We start from the raw sequence: 16855 nt of genomic DNA, 5'->3' as shown, positions 1-16855 counted from the left end.
CTGGAGTGCAGCACTCTTTCTTCCTCAGGCATGCAGAAGGCCAGAGTGATTTACACTCTCTCTTACAGAGGCCACCATATGAAGAAAGGACCAAAGGAGGGGGAAAGGTATTAAAGCTGAATGGAATTCCTCTCCTCCCCCCAGAGGGATGACAATGATAAAGAAGGTTAGCGCCAGACTCTGCTCATGGCTGAGTGCCTGCTGGTGGAAGCTGATCTCAAACCAGTTTGGTGATTTCAGTCATAAGGGTGAAGGTTGTCCCAAGGCACTAGTCATGGGTCAGCGTGCAAGCAGGCCAATGGAGCATAAAGTTCTCTTCTCACTGGTTTGCCACCTCAATCGTCGGTGTTAGTGTGAATGCAGCAGGGGCTTAACACCCCCAACGCACACGCACACACACACCCCAGAGTGAGTGACAAAGTAAGGCTGTGCCCCTTGCTTTCACACTCACACTTCAAAGTGACTCCTGGTGGGTCAAAAACCATTCTGAGCTGGTTGCTGTTTCCATATGAAAGTGCAGCAACTGATGCTCTGTATCTCAGCAAAACAAAAACTCACTTCATCTTTACCCCCAAAATGCCTACCACCTCAATTAGCTGCTAACCTTAAACACTCATAAGCAAGCGCTGCTAGGCCTGCAATAGGGTTCAGGCCTGCTCGAGCTTTAAACAAAACCAAGTGCAAATACTTGTCTTCCTGCTCAACCACACACTGACTGAGCAACAAGAAATTATGGATGTGTTTGTGTCAAACACAGCTTTGGGCTAAATTACTCTGTAGTAGTGGCACATTCTAAAACGTTTCTGAATTAAGCTTTAATCTCCGCTGAGTAACTCCAAGCCCGCACCCCTTCCCTCACAAATTTTGATTTGTGAGCCTCACAAATCACTCTTCATGGTGGAACTGAGCCCTCTACTCATGAGCACGCCCACTACCTTTCGTTTTAATTAACCACAGCCCCCTTCCCCTAAAAGCACGCGTCCGTCCCAGTAAAAGCCTGCAAACATAAAGCACATGTGCACGGAGGCATGGGCGGAGAGCGTGGCGCTCCGGGCGGGCCCGTTCTCCCGGACCTGTTCTTCCAGAGGAGGGGACGAACAGAAAGCACCTAGACAGCCCCATGCAGCCTCTAATGGGTTTGATTGGCCCCTCCGCGCCCCCAATCCACGGCCCGGTGAAAAGTACTAGCCTGAGACGCCTTTGTTCTCTTCTTGGTGGGGCAGTAAAACAGGGAACCTAGCAGAAGTGGATCTTGGGGGTACTGGGGTTTATGGCACATGGTGGGAGGGAGGAACGGAGCCAAGGGGGGGGGGGCTGCCGCTCCAGCCAAAACTCAATTAAAACATCAAAAACCGCTCGGAGGAACTCCAGGCGCATCTGCCACTTTAAATGACCTCGGCACCGTTTCGGGAGGCCAAGAGCTCAGATATACCCAAACTGAGGGGTACCTGGATGCCTCAAAGAGCGCAACATTATAAATAATGAACTGGCATACAAATTTGCATTGCTTCGATTGAGGCTGCGAGTGCTGTTGGAGTGGGTGGTGTGTGCGCACAGGGGTCATAATTCAGCACGAGTGCCGGGTCCAATTACTGGCCTTCCACGTCACCTGACGGGTTTAAGTGGGCCGGAGTTATTAGCGACTCGTTAGCCGCTGCACATCCTGGAGGAAACGCTCGCAGCAGAAAAGTGTGGGGTGAGAAAAGAGAAAGGGAACGGTTGAGTTTCACCATGACTAATCAGCGCAATCACGGCCGCACTGTGAGAAGCACTCATTTGTTCACAATTCCTTCGGTTTCATGGTCAGAATGACAGCCAACGGTTCGTAGGGAATGTGAGACCTACTGTGGCATTTCAGAGTCACACTGTTATGGACAAACTGCTGACAATCACAAACTGTGCCAATCCAAGTATTCCAGAATACAGAAAACCTGTACACTTATACTGAAGTATATTAGATGATCATGGACCACGACACTATATTGCATAAAAATCACCAGATCGGGTGAGTTGTAATAACATGCTCAGTGATGAATGAAACTTCATAATCAGTCATGGGCTTGTCCTGGCCCCTCTTTAAATGTTTATAGAGGGAATTTTGGGGGAGTGGAACTTACTGCCTAGTAACAAATCGAGCTTGCTGCGAGCTCAAGCCATCTCTGACCATTTGTAATGGCTGTAAAACTGCTTCCACACCCCCTCATGATGGGCCTGGTTCTCTTTTTCAAATTTGCACAAGTCCCTGCGTTACCTCGGCAACTGCCCCCACCCACCCCCTTCCCCCCCCCCCCCCCTCTTTTTATTTTTTTGAAAAGAGCCAATCATCCAGGGGCTGGTAACTAAGATGCCTGTTTATCAGTAACCAGGGTGAACAATGACTGCAACCAGACACTGCCCTGCTTCCACAGAAAGAGAAGGGGTGAGTGTGTGTGTGTGTGTGTGTGTGTGTGTGTGCATTTGTGAGAGAGGAGAGAGAGATCTAATGACATTGACACTGATACAGTTGGCACTCACAAGCAAGGAGAGATACATGGATGGGTGTCTTTGAAGAAGAGCCCAAACTCTCTTTTAACTGGGCTGTGCTAAACACATTCCCAAATTACTTTCTCTTGCTATGAGATAAGCACAAACCAGATGTGCCCATGACCACTGTAGAAGCCAGTGTGGCTGGCCCAGGCTGAGGGCCTGCATGGATGGATCTGGTGATCAGGGAGCCTGGGCAGTCACAGCTCAACAGCTCCTGCATGCTCTCAGTAGGCTGTTCAGCTCCTGGATTTGTCCTCTGATCTGCACCGCGGAGACCAAGCTCTCCCCCACACACTCCCATCCTCGCACAGCACGCCTACAGCCTGGGCCTCTCTGACAGCGCGGCCTCTCCTCTCCCGCGCGAGAAAGCCGGCTCGGAACAGCCGCGTGCCGCGTGATCGCTGGCATTTGGTTGCGGTATTACAGTGGCTGAGAACAGTGGAGGATAGCCTTGAAAACACGATCCCCTTTCCGTTGGATGCAAATAAGACGCTCGGTAAAAGTAGCCTTTGCCCCCCAGACATCTGGCAGGAGAGCATACGGTTTGTCTGCTGCGATGCTGAAGAAAGCCTTACACTCACGCAGTGAAAAACATAAACAAACGCATAGACAAATAAAAGCAGAACAAAGCAGGAGGGCTGTTGCTGTGCCTTCTGTCCTGCACTGTGCAGCGGAGCAGCACGCAGACCCCTGGAGGGCTCACGATCAAAGGGCAACCGGGAAGAGCACAATGGCCCCTGGCCCCCTCGCCACCGCCTGAGAGCCGTCGCTATAGCGGCTGGGAGAAGGGCTTGCGATCACCATGGCGATATCGCTACCCCTCCAAAAGGCCCAGAGAGTGGGAGAGGCAATGACCCAATGACCCCCTCTTAGGAGGAGAGGGAGAGAGGGAGAGAAAGAGAGAGAGAGAGAGAGAGAGAGGGAGAGTGAATAAAGGAGAGCAAGTCCCTTGTCCTCTCATGCTCAAAGAGAAAGAGAAAAAAAGAAAAGAAAAGATGAATAAAAGCGAGGGAGCTCAGCTTACATGAATCCTGCAACGCACCCATGCCACACATGCCAGCGCAGCACTGTCATCGCTGTAATAACAGCAGCTACATTTGCACTTCGTCGGACAGCGTGCCAGGAGCGCAGCAGCCAAACTCTGCCGCCGCCACCGTATGCACAGACCTGGCAGCCTGCGAGGCCCACGCCCCACCCGCCCCACCCAGTCAACCAGCAGCACCAGCCCGGGACAGGTCTCATTAAGCGTATGGACTCGTTTCGTTCTGGCTGTACTACACCTCTGGTGTGTGGGAAACCTGCTAGCGTCGAACGCCAGGGTTTGACACACAAAGGTGTTTTGGCGTTCCAGCTGGCTGTGAAAGTAGTGGAGTCCTGCAGAGCGGGATCAGCAAGCCCATCGGTGGCTGTTAACAGCACAGCAGTCTTTTCTGTGCGGTAACTCCAGGGGTGTGGCTGGGCTGAAGTGGCAGAACGGAGGTTTCAGAAAACTAAGAAACCTGGCAGCACGCTGGATAAAACAAAAGGGTGATCAGATAACAAAAAACAGCAATGGCCAAACATTTCTGCAAAAATCCAGCCACAGCTGAACCCAGTGTTTAACAGGCACTGTGCGTGTGCATTCTGTGATGCAACTAACCATGCAAACCGAAACAATGGATCAGACTCCAGGACATGCTTGATGTCATGACAGCTCTGATGATCGTGTTAACTTTGGAACCATGAAATGATTCATTCTAGCCTGAAGAGAACAGTGATAAATGGGCAAGGAACAAGCTGGCACAAGGATGTGTGTGTGTACGTGTGTGCGTGTGTACGTGTGTGTGTATATGTGAGTGAGTGTGTATATGTGTGTGTACGTGTATATGTGTGTGTATGTGTGTGTGTGTGATGTATGTATGTATGTATGTATGTATGTATGTATGTGAGTATGTGTGTGTACGTGTGTGTGTATGTATGTATGTATGTATGTATGTGAGTATGTGTGTGTACGTGTGTGTGTGTGATGTATGTATGTATGTGAGTATGTGTGTGTACGTGTGTGTGTGTGTGATGTATGTATGTATGTATGTATGTATGTATGTGAGTATGTGTGTGTACGTGTGTGTGTATGTATGTATGTATGTATGTATGTATGTATGTATGTGAGTGAGTGAGTGAGTGAGTGAGTGAGTGAGTGTGTACGTGTGTGTTTGAAGAACTCCAACATGCTCCTAACAGGAATGGAGGCAGCTGCTGGGTTGGCAGCTCCAGTATGGTGAATGTTATTGCTGGTGGAGACTCTCATTCCTGTCATCACAGACCTCACTGTCCCAGGGACATGCTGGGCGCAACTGGCTTAGAGCTGATATGGTGGAGGTGCTGGTATGGAGAAGAGGGGCTGAAGGGTAGGGGCGCAGAGGAAGGGAAAAATGCAGCATTGCAACTCAGACATTACAAAAACAAAAACATTTAAACCCAACTGGCAGATGCTAAACGATCAATAGCCACAGCAAGTCTCAAAAGAACTTTCTTTCCACTGAAGATGGGCAATTGGTTAGCAACAGCAGAAACAGTGTTTTTACGATCATCGCTACAAGAATGAAGGCAACATATTGTGAAGTTGTATTTCTTAAACTGGATCTTGACCAAGATCTTGACATATCAGCAATCACTACAACACCTCACCATAAACCTGACACTGTACCTCCTCTTATGTAAACAGGAATCATTTCTCAGAGCAATAAAAAGTTCCAACATTGGCCAACAGAGCTGCCGACACAAAGACAAAACCGAGGCCGGTAAGACCAGACCTATACGGAACCTCTAAAACACTCAACACCCCACCCCACCCGCAATGATGTGCTCCGTGAACTGAGATGACCCGACACGCAGACGAGGTGCAGCCCCTGGGACGCCCTTACCCATGATACCTGCAAACAGCGGGCGCTACACCCTGAACCTACACACGCTATTGGCATTCTGAAGAGCTCTTTTGACATGGAAAAGACCCTCCACCTCTAACCTCCAAACCTCTCCACGCACCCCCTGGGTCTTTTGTGGAGGTGTTTGCACTTGTGGAGAAACTCTTAAGCACTCTCAGTGTACACAGAGACTTGGAAAAAAATTTGTAAAAAAAGGTACAAAGTTACTTTAATAAAGAAAAATAAATAAATAAATTCAGATGTGAATTTCTAATGTCTACTTGAACAGAAAAAAAACCCCACCTTAAAACAAAGACCTATCAAAAGTTTAAGCCCAAATGACTATAGAAAGACTAAGGTTACAGTGGGAAATGAACAACGAATGCCAACTATGCAACAAGGCACTTTTTAAGGTTCCACTAAGCAGGAGAACGCAGGATGTTTTGGGGGAAAAGACCCTAGCTGTACCCTGGTAATCTCTGAAGTGCTTATAATCAAAGAATTCACACTCCCATTCTTCAAAGTCTCCAGAGGAACAGTTTTCCCCCTGGGATTTTATGTGCGTGCATGTGTGTGTGTGTGTGTGTATTCTGAGGTTTGCTGGTGATCAGATCTCATTTGCTCTGGGATGACCTGATTTTGACCTCCTAAAGCAAAGGTCAAAACGCTCCCATTCCGGTCACGACCTAGGAACTCCATGCTCTTTTAAAGTTCAAACCAGTGCTACTCAGCAATGTAAGAGAACTGACCTATAGGTTTTAAGACTAAACTCTGACATGTTCAGATTTTTTTTTTCCATATCATATTTAATAAATACTCCATACATAATTTCCCCAAAGACTACATAAGAAATGTTTACAAGTTGTTTTTAATTTATTCATTTTGAATTATTTAATGCTTTATGCCTTTAGAAAACCATATTCGGGATCAGATCATATTCCCATATGAACACAGTAATGGAGTAAATAATTTCTAGTAACCCAGTCCAAACACGCAGCCCAATAAAAACCAGAGGGTCAGGGCAGATGAGAGCGTGGGTCTGTGCTGTATCCCAGCTGGGCTTTAGCATTAGTTCTTAGCAGCGGAACAGCTCCACTGGGACCAACAGCACCTGTACACCAGGGCTGGGCTGGCTGAGACACTGCTAGGAGAAGGCTTCGAGTTGGTCTGCCTCCTGCTGCGTGTCGCCTCTGGCTAGCAGAAAGCCCTTAGCTTGCTTAACTCCATTAGTGATCCTCTGGCAACTTGTCCACGTGACGTGACCGGGACTTGGGCACAGACATTTGGAGGAACAAAAGAGCAACTGACACCATTCCTAATGCATTCTCTCTCTCCCTCTCTCTCAGGCACAGACACACAAAATAGGACTTCAAATTCTTCAAGCTGACAATCTAATGTACATTAGATGAAATCCACCAGAGCCAGGCAATGTGGTAGTAGCACTTCAGCTATTTCCCAAAACACATGGGTTTTGAGTAGAATGGAGAATGCTATTGTGTGAGGAAGTTCAGCTGTTATCCTGACACAAGGTCTACTTATATGTGAGTGTAATCTGAGAGGCTGCGAGGTAGGTTTGTTGTTTTGTCGTCAACACCCGTGATTGAGCAAACTCCTGATTTTTTTTTTTTCTTTCACACATGGTTGCGAGACGGGTGTGCACGTATACACAGAGGTCCCAAAACAGTGCTCAGAAAGAGGTGAAAGTCCCCTTAAACAGCGACGGCAGAGAGTCTTCTTAAAGGAAGGAACGGGCACCTTTAAAAGGCAGCGCAAATTCAATACAGTTAAGCTGCCTACACATGAGGAGTTTAGCCTGCAGGGTCAAAAATACACCTTTTCAAAATGGAAACCAGAACCTTAACACATTTCTAAGGCTTACAAAAGCTTATCCGAATTATGACAACAACCAGTGCAGGACAAAGGGTGGCATGAGCTTTGCATGCATTCAAAGCGGTTACACCAGATCCACGCCAGCATGACACAGACTGTTAGTATTTTAACATTCTGGAAAGAGACATGTTTTTGCCATTACAAGCAACGGAGCCATTAAGAATTTTTTTTTTTCCCCTTGTAAATCTACTTCAGCTAAAAGAATATACTTTAGATTGAGCAGCGATGACATTAAACAAACTGTAACTTCCCCTGACGAACACCAGGTTTAGGAGACGACATTTCCCAGAACATCAGCAAGTCGTAATTGTAATAGAGAGATCCACTACAGTATGCGCTTCCACCATCCGTTGGCACCGTCCTACGCGGGTAAGAACAGCCGAACAGGAAGAGGGCAAAGAGGCTAGTGGTTGAGGGACTGAGTTTGGTAGGACCGCAGAACCCTCCCAGTCTCATGGAGTTCTGCAAAGAGGATTTTTACAGCATTGGTGACGGACATACGCATGTAATCTGGCTCTTCCCCGCTGTAGGCTGCTAGCTGATCCGGATGCCTTTTAAGCTCCTCGGCACGAAGGACAAAGGCCTCTTTCTGAAAGCGCCAGGACGGGGACGGCCGAGGGGGCAGCGCGTTGTGTCACGTTACACCTAACAGGTCCCCCCGTCTGAATTCCAGCTGGTGAAATCACTGTCCCGCACCGTGTTTGGCCTGTCGGACACAGTCCGAGCTCCAAAAATGAAGGGGGTAACAGATGAGGGGACGGGGTGGACACAGGCAGGGCTGCAGTCTCCAACGTGAGGGCCGCAATGCCTAGAACACACACCTACTGACACGGGACCTTCAGCACTCAGACATACTGCAGCGGTGAGCTAAAAGAAGCCAGGGCAGCGTGGGAACAGAAGCAATATTAAATGCACTAGTATTTAATACTAATTGGATATTTTTAATACTAATGGACAGTGCTACTAACTCTTTAGTGTGAGTTTGCGGGTGTGTCCACAATCCTGAAACATTATGTTATGATGCAGTAAAAGGAAACAAACAAAGTTTACAGTATGTATCATCATTAACAACCCTACATATGGAACTTAAACTAAAAGCTCACAATTTCATGGGTGGATATAGGCTTTACCTCTACTGAAAGAAACGCCTCTAATTTGATGGTGGAGGATGAGAAAATGGCCTGATTTCATAGCTGAAAATTATAGCTCATCCTCAACCAGATTTGATATTTTTGGGCACCAGTATGGCTTGGCTGGTTCCGAGCATCACGGCCGGGTGCAGCCCGAGGCCGGGGATGAAGCTGACAGTGTTCCCAGAGTGACGCCATAGCCAAGCCTGTCATTTACTCCCCACACTCCTCCAAGCGCGGTGCCAGAAGAGATGGATGGATGAAACGGGTTTACCGACACGTTCATTTCAAAACCTCAGCGATGCTGGAGAGCTCGAGGGCCTTTAACGTATCTCACGCTTGCCCAGGAGAACGCAAACGAGCACCACATCCCGGCGGTGAGGTTTATAGGCTGACATTATGGCAGAACATGCAGGAGGAAGAGATCTTGCAACGTTAACAAAAACAAAAAAAACCCAGACGAAAACATAAGCGGTCTCATTCTGACAGACTTTTTAAGCATGTCAATTTACAGCAAAACTGAAACTAAGTCATGCCAAGAGGAGGAAGATTGTAAAACAAAATGGCTTCCCATGTTTCAGCGCAAACTGTCTCACACTCAACCCCAAATCTGAATCTCATTTTCACCTGGCTCCGCCCACCATCCACGGCCCTCCACCCAGACCCCACCCCCTGCCTCCGCTCTCTACCTTGCCTCTGAATGACTCCGCGAGATTAAACATGACTTGGACACCGTTCCTGTTCACCTGGCGGTGATACAGCCCTCTTTTGCTGTTATTTTAGGTTGAACTCATTTTCAGGTTGAGGTTCAGTGCTGACGTTCAGGCTGGTGTTCAGGTTCCCCTGATTTCTTATAACTCAGAACAAAGGGAGCTGTGTTTTAGGCCTGCAAAGTCCTGCAGCTCATTACAGTGCACGGAAGAACAAAGGCACTGAAATGCAGCTCAGTAATCACAGTCACACCAAGCTTGACCCAAATGCCACTGAACATCGTCATCTGATCATCTGTTTCTTAGATTACAGAGCAGAGACAGTTTGCATATAACAGGACAGAAAGTACAGCACAGTCACGGCAGGACCAAGTGAAACTGTGATCTACAGTTTCCACAGATGCCAAGTACAAATCTAACAGCTACAACAGAGGCCCAGACGCGTTGTTTGAGGCAAACTCCATAGGCAGGTATAGGGAGAGGTAGACATCCCAGTTTTGGGATGACATTTAAGAATGCTGTGCATTTCTGCGTGTTTTCATAATGGGATTCTTCCAACTACATTACGTTCTGAAACATCAACAGAGAGAAAGGAACCACTAACCACTAGGACGACACATTATAATGCAGCTGAGCAAACGAACAATGCTAATGATGGCGTGTTAAGTCAGTTAGTCACACATTAGGCCAGTGAAGGAAAGTAGGATTAAACTAGCTTTCTAAACCAGCTGAGTAAAGAATACTCAAAGGGGCATGAGACAGGGAGAGCTCCAACACCACACACCCCACCCTTAGGGTCAAAGGGCAAACGTTTGTGTGTAGAAAGCGGCCTTCCACCTGGAGTAAAGACGGCCTTGTTACGACCAGAGTGCCTCCCGGTCTCCTGCTACTGACACCCTGCCTCCCGGTCTCCTGCTACTGACAGACTGCCTCTTTTGAATTAGACACAAGCATGCAAAAGCTATCCCGCGCACACCCCTAAACTGCCACCACAGGAACATATGCATTTCAGACCAATTTACTTTACAATTTACTTTCGTCTCCTAATGACTGGGCCTTAATCAGTCACATACTACAAGTCTTCCCCAAAATCAGCTATAGTACAATTCTACTAAAACGTTTCAACACTGGTTGCATTACCATATCCAGCCAAATACTTGCACATCCTTGTTAAATATCAGAAACTCAAGCACAGAAACCTTTCTAAGACAGCTGGAACTTTAAAAACTGAAATGGAGATAAACTTGAAAGTAGTGGGGCACGTAACGTTAAAAAGCCCAGCTATGCTAGTCCCGCAGCACTCAGCCAGAGTAGCCCATCAGCAGACACGGCCATCAGGGCTGGGGGGCAGACGCCTGCCTTCTCTCCATGGGCCTGCGTGTAGCGGCAGGCTGATGGTTGCGCAAGTTGAGATGATTTAGCATCCATCTTCTCCTTTGGACACCGCACACAGCCCTGTGTCACCACGAAGGCCTCTGGCAAAGCTTAGATCTTTTGCGGGGTTTTTTTTTGTGTTCGTTTTTTTTTCACCCCCCGGGTACGGGTCTGGTCTCTGAAAGCCCCTCTCCTGAGCCTTTCGGGTGCGGACGGGAGGGCTCTCGCCTGTGTGGATCCGCTCAAACGGGAGGAGTCAGGCAGCGGACCAAAATCAAGCCTCCGCACTGCTGCGAGAGACGCCGTGTTAACGAGGAGACCCCTGAGATGATAAAGAGGCCTGCCTGATCAAGATAAGGGAGATTAGGTGACAGCTAGAACACACAGCCCTCATTGCCCTGTGTTTGTGGTCCTTGCTGTGTTTTTGAAAGGAAGCAGGGCCTTTGTTGTGACTAGAGCGTTAACCTACTTTTATCAGAAGGGGAAATCTCAGAGTTCTTATGTTTCTTGGGGTGGGTAAAATAACTACCTGAAGCTCATCCGATAGGGCGGGGGGAGGCAGTGAGAGAAAGATTTCCTCTTACTGTTAATGTTTGTAATTTATTAAATTAAAAAGTCTACTTATACATTCACTTCGAGTTCAAAAATAATTTTTGAATATACCAAACTCCATGGTTCTCTACTGATCTGAACATAAGTATTAGGTGTTACAATTATTTAAGTCGATTTAAAAAAAAAAACAACCCCAAAAAAACCCCCACAAAAACAAAAACAAACATCAGTGACTACACTGTGCACAAACATCAGTGACTACACCGACTACTGACTACATATGATTATGGCATATTTATGGATCCTATTCATCATCTGAAAGCTTTAATTTCCGTAGAAGCCTGCTGAGGTCTAGTTCAGAGCCTGTTTAAGCTAATGCCTTGATGGTTTTCCTCTTTTCCATAAGCCAGAGGTGAAGAGGTCACATAACCAGTGTTAATGGTTACCATTTGACTTGTGGGTGTGCCTGTGTCATTGTGAAGGGGGGGGATGTTATACATTACTTTAACGAGAGTGAAAAATGATTTGTTTCTCACTCCAATTCACTCTAGAGAGAAAATAGAGGGAGAGACTGATGGAGAGAAGAGGTGCAGGGGACACAGAGACCTACAGAGGCAGCCTGGGATACTGGCTGATGGCCGCTGCTCAGCAGAAGAGCAGCAGTCGCAACTACAGAGAGTCAAAAATAAAGCCACAATCGTCAGGCCAAGAGGAGCTTGCTGGGTGAAACCCAACGCAAAATGCAGGTTGCAAATGAACAGGAAGAGAAATTTGTGAGTGAAACAAAAAGGGGAGGGAAATTGAAGGAGAAGAGAGACCAAGCACTGAGATCTGAAGCCTCAATTACATTTGAATGTGTGTGAGAGGGAGAGAGTGAAAGAGTGAGAGAAGAGAGCTGGATTGTGCCCTGCCCCCCAAAACAGACCCCGAGCACTGCTGAGACTCCTGTACACATTAATTTTTTTTCACTTTAAAATTTAGCCAGCCGGTCAAGGACAATGTCGGCATTACGTTTACCCGTTCCGCTCACACAACAAAGTCTGCGCTTGGAGGAAAAGAAAAAAAGGCATCTCACCTAAATTGTTTCAACATAAAATGTATACCAGGAATCATCTGATTTTAAGTGACACGAATGTCTTTTTTTTTTTTTTTTTTACGCAGAATTGTTAACATCTCCCACAAGAACAATAACAACGTAATAAATCCTGGAAAATGGCTCAAAAGAAGCAGAACAGGATTCTTCTATAGCCTGGAGCAAGCACTGAATGCAGACAGCAGCTCGTAGCAGCTGGCATCTAACTCCGTTTACTTCAGCTGCACTGGATAGTCCACATTCAGTGCTCCCTCTACATTAGCAGATGAAATGAAGTCGGGTCTTTACTGCCCTTATAGTGGATACTGGTTGGACCATCGTGCATTACCACTGCGCCGTATGAGTGCGAGAGTCTAAAAGGCTCTTACCTGAAACAGCCACTTTCATGATAGCCTCCAGTGGCCTGTTATTGTCCAGGTCCCTGCTCAGTTTGAGCTCTCCAGTATCTGGGTTAAGGATCAGCAGACTCAACTCATTCCCTTCCACAAAGCTGTACTGGAGCTTATCAGACACATCCGGGTCATGGGCCGGCACCTTCCCTATGACGCCTGTGGGAAAGCTGTTGGACTTGTTGGTGACGTAGTTGTTAAAGATGATCTCAAAGTTGTGCAGGACGGGGTCGTTGTCATTGATGTCGACCAGGCGGATGTGGACCGTCGCTCTGCTGACCAGCGGGGCGGACGTGGCCTGCACTACTATTACGTACTCCGTCTTCGTCTCATAGTCCAAATCCATGAGTGCTTTGAGGTCTCCAGTGAAGATGTCCAAGTCAAAAACCTCAGGTACATTTCCTTCCACTATTTGGTACATGATCTGAGCATTGGTTCCTTCATCTGGGTCTGTGGCGGTTATCTGGGCCACCACAGAGTGGGCAGGGCTGTTCTCCTTGACATAGATATACAGCTCATCTTTCTCAAACACCGGGGCATTATCGTTGATGTCCAGCACCGACACCTGGACCTCCACTGCAGCTTTGAGGGGAGGACTTCCTCTGTCTATGGCAAAGGCTCTCAGGTTGTAGACTGGAACGTTCTCCCTGTCCAGCTTACGGTTGGTTCTGATGATACCCGAGTATTGCTCAATGAAGAAGTCTCCTTCACCATCATCGCCGCCCTGGAAGGTGTAGCTCACCCTACCGTTGGAGCCGGAGTCCCTGTCCGAGGCAGAGATCTGGAGCACACTGGTGTACAGAGACACGTCCTCGAACACCTTACCCTGGTACTTCTCTTGGCTAAACTGAGGGGCGTTGTCGTTGGCGTCCTCGACGATGATCTCCACATAGGTGGTGTCCATCTTTTGTGGGATGCCATTGTCATGGGCGATGATGGCCAAGGTGTACGAAGCCTGGTCCTCATAATCAATCTCCATCTGTGTGGTAATGGCTCCTGAGTCTGGGTCAATCTTGAACTGTGGCACGTTATCCTCCATGATATATGTGATGCGCGCGTTCTCTCCGGTGTCCTCGTCTGTAGCACTGATGACAACCACAGTAGACCCAATGGGCTTGTCCTCGCTGATCAGAACCTGGTAGTTGGCACTCTGGAACACAGGCCTGTGGGTGTTGGCATCAGTGACATTGATGAAGACCTGCGCCGTGTCGTACCGCGTGCCATCCGACGCCGTGATGGTCAGAACATACTGCCGCTCCTGCTTGTAGTCCAGCGGCAAGGCCAGGGTGATGAGCCCGCCACCGCTCTGGCTGGTGATGGCAAACCTGTTCCGCGTGTTGCCGCTGCTTATCTGGTAGGTCACCACGCTGTTGATGTCCCGATCCACAGCAGTCACCGTCAGCACGCTGGTGCCCACTAGGGCATCCTCGTTGATTTTCAGCGAGTAAACCTTCTCGGTGAACGTGGGCACATTGTCGTTCACATCCAGCACCGTGATGCTGACGCTAGCAGAAGAGGACATCGCGGGGATGCCATTATCTCTAGCTTCCACGCCAAAGGTGTAAAACTCTGTGGCTTCTCTGTCCAGCTCAGCACTGACTGTAATCCAGCCTGTGCTGTTGTTGATGGTGAAGGGGAAGTCAGGGGAAGTTTCTATGAGGTGGTAATCCAAGCGGGCATTTTCACCAGAATCAGCATCAATAGCCTGAATATGAATCACCGAGTACCCGAGGGGTACATTCTCCAAAACAGTAGCCTGGAATGGAGTACTTACAAACATGGGGGCGTTGTCATTCACATCAATCACTTGCACAATCACCATTCCTGTGCTATTAATGAGAGGAGGTCTGCCTCCATCCTGGGCCTTTATACGCAAACTATAATCCCTGTTTGTTTCATAATCTAGTGGATTTATAACGTCAATTTCACCGGTTGGCGTGTGAATGTAGAACTGACCCCTCACATTGCCGTTGATTATACTATAATGAACTTTGGCATTGTTGCCCTCATCTTTGTCAGTGGCTTCCACCTGAGCCACTCTGGTGTTGACAGGCACATTCTCGGGCACCTGGACAACATACCTTCTCTCACTGAACTGAGGGTAGTTGTCGTTCTCGTCTTCTACCGTTATATGCACCGTGGCCGTTGCGCTACGAGGCCCCGGGTCCTTCCCTTGGTCATTGGCCTCTACTATGAGTTCGTACTTTGCAGTGACTTCTCTATCCGGTCGCACCTTAACTTTCACGAGCCCGTGCCGGGAATCGATCTCGAAGACGGAGTTGGCGCCGTCGTCGCCGCTCACGATCTTATAGATCATGTTGGCGTTTGAAGGCGCGTCCTCGTCCGTCGCCCTCACGGTCAGGACCTCGAAGCCCGCCTCCACGTTCTCGCGGATGCTCACCCTGTACGCGCTCTGCTCGAAGACGGGGTCGTGGTCGTTCGCGTCGCCCACGGTGACGGTGAGGAAGGACGCGGCGGAGCGCCGCGGGGCGCCGTGGTCGGTCGCCGTCACTTTAAAGACGTGGGTGTCCTTGAACTCCCTGTCCAGCGGCTGCTCGGTCTCGACGTGGCCTGTCTGCGGGTCTATCCGAAAAAAGTCGCTCGACCTGCTGTCGAACAACGCCTCCATGCCGTACTCGACCCGGCCGGCCTCGCCGCCGTCGGCGTCCGTGGCTTTGAGTGTGATGACGTGCGTCCCCGCCGGCTCGTTCTCGGGGACGGACACCTGGTAATTGGGCAGCTGAAACACGGGAGCGGAGTTCGCGCTCCTGACTTCGCGCTTTTTCCACGCGTGAGGTCCACGCCGAACGTCCCCCGGCGAGGGTGCCACGAGACGCAGCGTGACGCGTGCGGAGAGGTGGCGGCCGCGCGAGTCGCGCAGCGCGCACAGGACCGTGTCCTCGTCGCTCTTCCCCGACAAACAGCGGGCACCTTGCACATACAAACTCCTTTCGCGCAGAAACACGCTCAGATGTTTTGCTGTGCAAGAACAGGCAGAAACGTTGGCATGCCGCGCAAAGGCAGGTAAATAGTCCGCGAGGCTGACGAGCAAAACACCTGAAGGAAGGCAGGAAGTCGCTCCCAAACCGTACAGGTAATGGACGTGAACATCGGGCTTGTTAACGGCGCTCTTTCTTCTGTACTTGATGAAGCAGTCCTGCCCGTGTACAAACACGTTAAAGTGCGCGATGACAAAAGTGTCCGATGCTGAAGAGGCGATCCTGAAAGTAAGGGGCAGCGGGCTACCCTTCGGGAGGCGCGCACAGTCCACCTCGCGTACCAGGCGGACCGCGCCGTCTCGCTCGTCCACCTTTACAATATTCCCAATGGCTTTGGAAGTCGAAGTCCTGTCGAGCTTGTACGTCCAGCCCGGGCCGAGAGATACATTTGCCAAGACGGTTCCCAAGTGGAAAGTATCCGAAAGGTGCAAGTCGAAACCTCCGGCACAAGGCGCGCTGAGAAGCGGGATCACCAAGATCCAGCAAAGTTCCATGGTTTAAAATCCCTCAGCCTCACTTCCCCGCGAGTTAAGTCCAAAGAAAGTCCTCAGCTCTCCTTCTCCCAACACTTTGGCTTTCTTTTATCCTTCATGGTAGTTTTTATTCCCCCCGAAAAAACCCACACCACTTCTTGTCGTGGATCCCACGGACCGCAGTGTCATCTTTCCACGTTAAGTTTTAAATGGATACAAAATGGCTCCGCGCGTCTCCCCTCCTCCGCCGGTCATTAGCATAAACCTGCTGCGCTCGCCCCCCGAGGCGCGTTCTCGGGGGTGGGGGTTTCTCGGGGTTACGCGTAGCAGCTCCTAAACTGATGGAAATGGTCAGCGCATTGTTATTCAATCGGTGCTATGCATTTCTATTTACGTCTTTTGGCGATCTGGGATAGGAAGTTTTTTCCTTCTTCCAAGTGTTCGTTTGAGTTTTCTTAAACTTGGTGAGAGTGTCTTAAGTACTCTTCTAAAACACAAGAGCAGGCATTCAGATTTCTGTTATAATAAATGTTGGAAAACTTTTCCTTCCCCTTACCATTATGTCTTTGGAATATCGGTTGCTGATGTTACATTACATTTGGTACATGACTTTATATGATCTGAACTGATCATATAACTTTCCACTTCTATTATAAGTGGTTATATTCCAATATATTATAAGGGTTATATTCCACAACTGATTAAATAAATACAAATTAAGCGCATATAACATTTTACTTTAAATACTGCAGGGTGAAACGGTGGAGGGAAAGACAAACTTATAAAAAGAAACTTAGTAAGTAAATCAAATAAATG

The 16855-nt window shown here is 48.6% G+C and overlaps 1 protein-coding gene across 5 annotated transcripts in view; it reads right to left on the bottom strand.

Moving 5' to 3' along the window:
- Positions 1-16243, bottom strand: part of celsr1a (cadherin EGF LAG seven-pass G-type receptor 1a) — a 67566-nt gene extending 51323 nt beyond the window's left edge. For all 5 annotated transcript variants that reach the window (XM_035528408.1, XM_035528406.1, XM_035528407.1 and 2 more), the window contains exon 1: positions 12547-16243. In XM_035528408.1, the coding sequence (XP_035384301.1) occupies positions 12547-16060 (3514 nt within the window). In that variant the 5' untranslated portion in view covers positions 16061-16243. The remainder of the gene's footprint in view (positions 1-12546) is intronic.
- Between the last annotated feature and the right edge of the window lie 612 nt (positions 16244-16855).

The sequence above is a fragment of the Electrophorus electricus genome, chromosome 7 (genome assembly GCF_013358815.1).
Source record: "Electrophorus electricus isolate fEleEle1 chromosome 7, fEleEle1.pri, whole genome shotgun sequence".
In the NCBI taxonomy this organism is placed as follows: domain Eukaryota; kingdom Metazoa; phylum Chordata; class Actinopteri; order Gymnotiformes; family Gymnotidae; genus Electrophorus; species Electrophorus electricus.
Note: the sequence above shows the minus strand (reverse complement) of the source record. Positions and strands in the feature narration are given on the sequence as shown.